The following is a 7,937-nucleotide window of genomic DNA, read 5'->3' as shown; positions in this document are numbered from 1 at the left end:
TATATATATATATATAAATATGGGAAAATTTTTGATCAATTTCTGACTCAATAACCTTAGGAAAACATGGACCAAATTTTATATGATAGTCTATGGGTGATTCTCACGAAACGTGACAATTCCCTGTCCCTTGCTCCAAGATCTAATACAATAATACTGAAAGAACTTTTTTTTTTAAGTAATTAACAAATAGCATTGCTGTTAGCATTTTAAAATGACTTTGCTCTAGCATTGGCTGTTTTGCGTACTTAAAAAATTTAATTGAATATCAAAATGTCATTTTCCTGGCATGTCCCAAACAATATTTCCAATAATAACTAGCTTCAAAACTTCCCATACATTTTTCAAAATCTAATTTTCTTTATCTTATCCTATGTAAGCATTTCTAGAATATACGCAGAGGGTATTGTTTACTAAAACTTCGCTTAAAATAATTTTTTCTGTCAATAATTTGTTTGTCCCATGAAAATCTGTCGTTTTCCTGGCTACTTTATTTAGTAATTTATAACCAAAATAGATAGCGCCAGGAATCAATATCTTATGTTAATAGATTGATTAGATACCCTCCTATCTGAACATGTTTTGTTGCATGAATAAAGAACCAATTTTCTGGCTCAAAATCCCTTTCAAAAAAATTTTCAAGATAAGTAGGTTTTCATGCTGTCATTTTCCTGGCTTCTTGAAATCATTAATAACAAGAACTACATAGATTTATCTGAGTTATTTTAAGAAATACTATTGTTTTCTGCAGAATATAAACGTCTTCGGCCAAAATATTAAATTAACGTAAAGTTATATGCCATAAAATGGGGAATTTGTCATTATCCTGGCTGTCATTTTCCTGGCTTATGAATGCCAGGTCATTGAAGTGTTACCTGAAATTCTTTTTGACTGCTAATACTGTAAAGAGGGAAAGCAAATACTAACCTAATACCAAGTTTATGTATGATTGTAATATGCTTGGATGTCATCAAAGTTATTTATTTAATGATTGATTATTATACACAATTTTATTCTGCACATATCAGCAACAATTCTTTTGTTTCTTTCTATAGTAGATAAAAAGAATTAATTTAAGCAATTTCTGGTCCATCTAACATAAAGGCTTAAGTTGAGTTACTTACTATTAACTTAAAATGACTTACTATGACTACTTAAGTTGAGTTACTTACTATGAATTTTTTAAACTTCTAAGGTAATATGTCATTTTCCTGGCATTCAAGATTTGGTGAAAAACTACACTGCTGTCTATAAGATATTAATAAGTGTAGCTAAAGAAGTACACAAAACATTTTTAGATTATTCTGAGGACTTTAAATTTGAAGAAATTTTTTGATCCAAAATGTCATGTTTCGTGAGAATCACCCCTATATATTTATTTCTCTTACGTGACACCAAAAAAGCGGATATTTCTTACTTTAAATTAGCAACACTTTAATCATCTAAAGCAATTCGTTTTGTTAAGTTGTCTTTAGTAATAATTTAAGTAGTGTTAAATAATTAGCTATACGTTAAGTATTTATTTAGACTCATTTTGTTAGGTAATCTTAAGTGATAGATTAAGTAGTGTTGAATAATTATCTAGTCATACGTGAAGTATTTATATAAAATAATAGAGTATATTTTTATAAAAATAAAAACTGAAGTAATTATTTAATTTTAATTTTAAAATGGCTATGGAAATTTTAAATATAAACGCCTCATACTGTCATACCAATTATTGGTGACAGAGCTAGCCTTTTTCGAGCATACTATAATCAAGTTATGGCTCTAGAAGAGCGTCAGAAAGTAGTACAGCCAAAAATTATGGAAAAGAGAATTCCAGCTCTTCGAATAGATAACTAACTCACAGAACTGCTCTGTGAGGTATAATATACCAGAAAAACAACATACGGGGTGAGAAAAACGCTGAATGAATACAATGGAATGACAAAAATGAACTGAATGAATACACTGAATGACAAAAATGAATACAAATGACATTAAACTTTTACCATTTCTGCTTATAATATACATGTCACTACACTCTTTCCACGCAGGAAAATCATTCGACATATCATACGTTCGCCTTCGTTTCTATAGCAGTCGACCAGAGAGCTTTGCTATATACAAGAAAACGACAATGGATTCAGATTGGGAGCCCTATCAATACTACAGTGCCACTTGCAACGAAACGTATGGGGTACCGGATGGAACGTACGCTTCCAGAGAGAATGAAACATTGCCACTCTGCACATCTGAATACAGTGATATATCTCCTCTGACTGGTGGTACAATTATATTCAGCACTCTGGAAGGAAGGCCAGGAGCATATGATTTCGAGAATAATCCACAACTTCAGGTACATTTTAATCATTTTCGCTCTTGTGAGACATTTCTCTTTCGGTTCGTTTACTGAAATCCTCTTAATGATGACCGTGGACTTGCTGATATAGCTTATTTATTTCATGACTCTGGGTTATATAATTATTTACAATAAGTTACAAAAATGTACATGAACTGTAGAATATAATATTCCGGAGCGCTACTGCTCCCTTCTGGTTCATACTTTCTCTACATTCTCAACTCTTCCACGTTCAAACTAATACTGATCTAAAAATATTCTTTCTCATAAGAAAAAGTCCTTCGCTCCACCCCCAATGTAGGGGAACGACACTTCCCATGTCCCTTACCCTCTGACCCTCAGGTCAGGGGTCAATCAAATGCGTGGGAGAGGAATCAGGATCCTGACACCCGGTTTCATCTTGTTCGTCGTAATCTGAATCTTCGGTGATTAATGCCCTTATCTCAGTAAGCTTCTCTGGAACCGTCGCTAACAACTCCTTAGCTAGAACTATCAAATCTTCCCTGCTTAGTTTTGCAGGAAAACTCATACTGACCGTATTAACTTAACTTCCTAATCACAAAAATAACTATTGATATTTAAAAATAAAATTTAAACAAAACGAAAACTTAGTGACCCATTCTATTCCGATCCCCCAATCTTACCTTCAGATCCACTATACTCATACCCCGGCATTCTATTATAAAATTTAACACCTCACATGTAACCAAAACATATACAACAAAATTTGTATCATGCAATATTCAAAACACGCAATATTCAAACATTACTCTTTCATACACATAAATACAAATTACTCTTTTCAACTTTCATTACAAAATAATAAAAATATCGTACTCTTTTGGTACGCCTAGAATATACACCTTTAATTTCCCCACAATCAAAACTCTCAAATTTCATAGATTTTAGAAACATAATAATTAACCATTTCATCCTTTAAACAAAAGCAAACACCTTCCTTGCCCCTTTTTCGGATCCAAAATTATTTTAACAGAATGCCTTATAAATAATCATCACTACTAAATAATAATAAACCAAGAGCCTTGTTTACTCAGCTCGCTATTGACATATAAAAACACAATCTTAAAATAATCCTACACTTTTTTACAAGTTATTGAATCAATACTCTTCTTCTTTCATATATACTCTTAATAAAGCAATAAAAAAAATTGCACTCTTAACAAACCAACACACTAAGTTACTTAAAAAAAACATAAAATCATTACTTATTATACTTATCAATTATAATCATACTCATTAATCACACAAACAATACTATAGCTAACTGGCCAATCCCTTAAGCTCAAATAAAATAACACATCAGGTTGACTTTAAACCAAAACAATCCCACAATTACAAATGGATAATTTGTAAGCTACAAATCGTTTGTGGTGGCCCCCTTTTACATGGTGGACGCTAGAGGAAGGGGGCTTGAACGGCGAGTGATAGATTTAAATGACCCCGTCCGAGGAGTCTGTCGAGGCACACGTAGGCACAAGACATTTTACATGCAGAAAGGTAGACCCCCTGGCCGGTTGTGGTCAATGGCACGTGGCATCCATGTCTAATTGGTTGATATCCGAGGATGTGAGCATGTAATTTATCTTTTCATGCATGGGATAAAGCTTACCTCCCTTTATCTTTTCAATTGTCCTCTTTAGCAGAGAGTCGATGTTGAAACCACACTCTTTTCTCTATGGTCACAGGTCACGGAGGGTAGCTCCGGCTTCCTATCGCCTCCGGCGATAATAGTGTCTTTCCAGTACCGTCTCTTCAGTTCTGCACCCGTCGATGTAGTCGTTCAACATATTCCTTCAGGCCACGCTCTAAGCATTCCCCATCATAGTAGGCATCCTTCCATCAAGACTAAAACTCCATCAGGCAACATTCTGTACTGGGTATTTCTCATAGTGGGTATCCTTTTACCGGGCTATGATTCTTTCCTATCAGCATTCTTCCTTACATGATCCTGGCGAGGATCCTGTCGACTGCGCCAATTTGTGAGACATTTCTCTTTCGGTTCGTTTACTGAAATCCTCTTAATGATGACCATGGACTTGCTGATATAGCTTATTTATTTCATGACTCTGGGTTATATAATTATTTACAATAAGTTACAAAAATATACATGAACTGTAGAATATAATATTCCGGATGTCCCTTACCCTCTGACCCTCAGGTCAGGGGTCAATCAAATGCGCGGGAGAGGAATCAGGATCCTGACATCTCTCAATTTAAGATATATTTTTTAAAAAATCGTCTTTTTTCCTCTTTTTTAAATATAAAATCAATAATTTCAAATTAAAGTTGAATAAATGTAATTTATTTTATATTGTGAAGTTATACGAGCAAATGCAACAATGTCAGTCTTAAAGAATTTAATTCTTAACAGCTGCAAGTATGAAAATATTTCTAATTTCATCATGACTGTTTTAATTACGACTGACGTAAGACGGAATGAAAAAAAGAAATGCGTGAAAGAAAAGAAAGAGAAGAAGAAAGCTTATGAGTAAAAAGTAAAATACAGGTGACAGAATGAACAGGAGTAAGTGAGAATCCGGGCGCAATCTAACATAGCAGAAATAATCATAAGTTCACCATTATCTGAAACTAGCTTTAAAAGAAGATTCCTTCTACCGAAATTAGAGTTTAGGCAATTTTCTGGTAATATTTAAAAACAGTAGCCATTTTACGGTCAAATCCAGCCTATTCATAAAGATGGAGACATAGAACAGGTCTCTACATTTGATTCAAGCTACTGTTTCTGAATGTCGCTCGGGTGATAGCGGAAAGTTTTCCACCAACGCGTGATAATTATGCCGAAGCGCAGTAATGCTTAAAAGCTCGCTTCGATAGTTATACAGATTTGTTAGTAGAGTCAGAGACCTCCTGAAGTTAGTTATTTCCACGCATAAAAATGAAACATTTTCAATAACATCCTCGTATGATAAACTCGAATCCCATTTACGAGCCTTAAAACTTTTAGAAATAACGATGGAAAAATCAGCTTTGATATTATACCCCAATGGTAGAACTCTGATTAAACGAAGATTTTATAAAGGCACTAGCACCTTCTGTTTCCGTGGATGCATGGGAGTGTTTACACAACCAAATAAAATTCATGTAGAAGTTGAAGGCGATGAGCGAAGAAAAATTGGTAATGTGTTTTGGATTAAATGATCCTAAGTGTACGCAAAGTTACAAAAAAGAAGCAATGGGAAAAGAATCTTAAATTTTGTAGCATCAATCCTATTGCTGCCAATTTGTTGACGACAGTATCAACTACAGCTATTATTAAGTGTATATCAATATTTTGTGATGGCAAGAATAAGAGATCTGAATAATTTTCAGCTCAAAAAAAATTAACTTTGAAGAACAATGGAATATTGTTTAAGAAAAACACTGTTCTGCGTGTATGGAGCACAAAATTAAAATTGGATGAACTTTTTTGAGATATTTTATTTGCTCTAGAAATCATGTGATATTGATCTGTAATAAGCTGCATACACAAGACTTTTGCAAAAGAGGAAGAAAAAAATCACGTTCAAAATACTGTCAACATATCTAATTGAAATAAAAGTAGTACAAGAGCATTTCTCCAAACTTTAAAATCCATGATGGTGTCAGAAAATGAAAAGAGAAGTATAACATTAGTTTTAGGTTCGGTAGATTGACAAATGTTGCACTAGAAATGGGCTATCCTTCTCCTTGCCAGGAAAGACTAGACCCTTTGAAGCAAACAGAGGATGAAATCTGGTCTTGTAGTTGCTGAAATCCGCTTAGGATGGGCATTCATGGGAAAATTACCCGAAAAAGATACCCCAAAGGAAAGCTCAGCTTTGGCAATGAATGTAACTTCCTTGTTAGTAAATCAGCTGGATATTTGTGGCAGTTTAATTTGATTGAAATCAATGCTCCTATTGAAGCAAGAAATTTAAGACTTCAAACAGGAAATCGTCATTCGAACCTCTTAGAGACCATGAAAATTAATTGTGATGAACGGTGCGAAGTTTGTTTACCTTGGACTGATAACAAATAATCGTTACTCGATTAATTTACATTTAGTTCAGAGACGACTGGATTACGCTACTTTGAAATTTAAGAATATGAATTTGCATCAGAAACACGTAGATATTCTTACAAGGTGGCTCAAATTGGATATCACAGAAGCAGTTCCACTAAATGAAATAAAAAGAAACGAGGAGTAAGTTGACTCAGATTTCTAGGAATCAGAAGCGAAATTTAATTATTAGAGATTAATTATTATCATTTTTTCCCTTCCCAGTGACTTTACGTTACTACATAAAGTAAAACACGTTTTTTTTTTTGCTTCATATAATAACGTAATACCATCCTCAAACTCATCCCATCAGAATGTATATTAACAATATTTAGATTCACTTGGCGTAATAATATTTGCTCGTGGCCAACTCATGATAGTAAAAATTTTTCACTATCGAGTAATTTCCTCCATCGCATATCCCTTTTCATCAGACAATTAATTTCACAGTATCGGTACTTAAACTGTTTAGTATTAGTTCAATTTTAATAATCACCAAATATATCAATATAATACTTTATGCCTAAATTAGTATATTTGGTACTTATTGCATACCCCTTCAATATTCGAGTTTTACTCGAATTTCATTTATTAGTAGCAGCAAACTAAAGCCGAAATATTAAAAACAAATAGAATTCTTATAAGACCTTGATAAGGACTTAGAAGCAAGACAATGGTTCCATCTGACCTTCAATTTACTACTTAAAATATAAATAATGGTGAGGAAAAATTCTACTAATTCTAATTTATTAAAATATCAATACACTACCTTTGCTATCACTGGAAAAATATTTCCTGAAACTTTATACGAGAAACTCATTGTAGAATTCTAATTAAAATTGCACTAGCCTACTTCACTTCTTATTTAAAATTGCACCATAGTAGTAGTACATATAACCAAAATTAATTAAGCGTCATCAGCAAATGGTGACTTTTTACAGTTCCCTTAATCAAGTTTCCCATTAACCTTTTCACCGTTAGGCACGTAACTTTTCTCTTTATTTCGATTAGTCCATATTACAAATACTAATTAAACATCGTTATGAATAATAATATAGCGATCAATAATATCCCCAAAGCGAATAATTATCTTTTTGCATTAACTTTGTTTTTTCAAAAATAGATTTTTTAATTTCAATTCTTAGATATTATCATCATTAATTAAACAATGTCTCAACAGTATAGCAATTTTTTACAATACCTCAAAACGAATTAGTACCTTTATTTCATTAATATTGTTTTCTAATACATAGCTTTTTTTATTTTAATATGCATATATTACCACTAAAATGAATTAAAAATCACTAGCGTCAATAATGGTAGGACAATTTTTACGTTCTTTTCAAGCGAATTAGTACCACTTCTCCATTAATTTTGCCTTTAAATACATAACTAACAGTTTTTCATTTCAATTAACGTTGATTTTAAATTATTTACTTTTACATAAGCATATTTTAAACAAATAGTATACACAAAATAAACACGTGGTATCAGATAAATTTAGGCTACATATATATATATATATATATATAA

At 32.5% G+C, this 7,937-nt stretch overlaps 1 protein-coding gene across 1 annotated transcript in view; it reads left to right on the top strand.

Moving 5' to 3' along the window:
- LOC122270081 (laminin subunit gamma-3-like) overlaps window positions 1-2,532 on the top strand; it is an 8,301-nt gene extending 5,769 nt beyond the window's left edge. Inside the window, exon 3 of the mRNA XM_043046133.2 lies at window positions 2,040-2,532. Within this exon, the coding sequence (XP_042902067.1) occupies window positions 2,040-2,398 (359 nt within the window). The 3' untranslated portion in view covers window positions 2,399-2,532. The remainder of the gene's footprint in view (window positions 1-2,039) is intronic.
- The last annotated feature ends 5,405 nt before the right edge of the window (window positions 2,533-7,937 follow it).

This window comes from Parasteatoda tepidariorum, chromosome 4, assembly GCF_043381705.1.
Source record: "Parasteatoda tepidariorum isolate YZ-2023 chromosome 4, CAS_Ptep_4.0, whole genome shotgun sequence".
NCBI lineage: Eukaryota > Metazoa > Arthropoda > Arachnida > Araneae > Theridiidae > Parasteatoda > Parasteatoda tepidariorum.
Note: the sequence above shows the minus strand (reverse complement) of the source record. Positions and strands in the feature narration are given on the sequence as shown.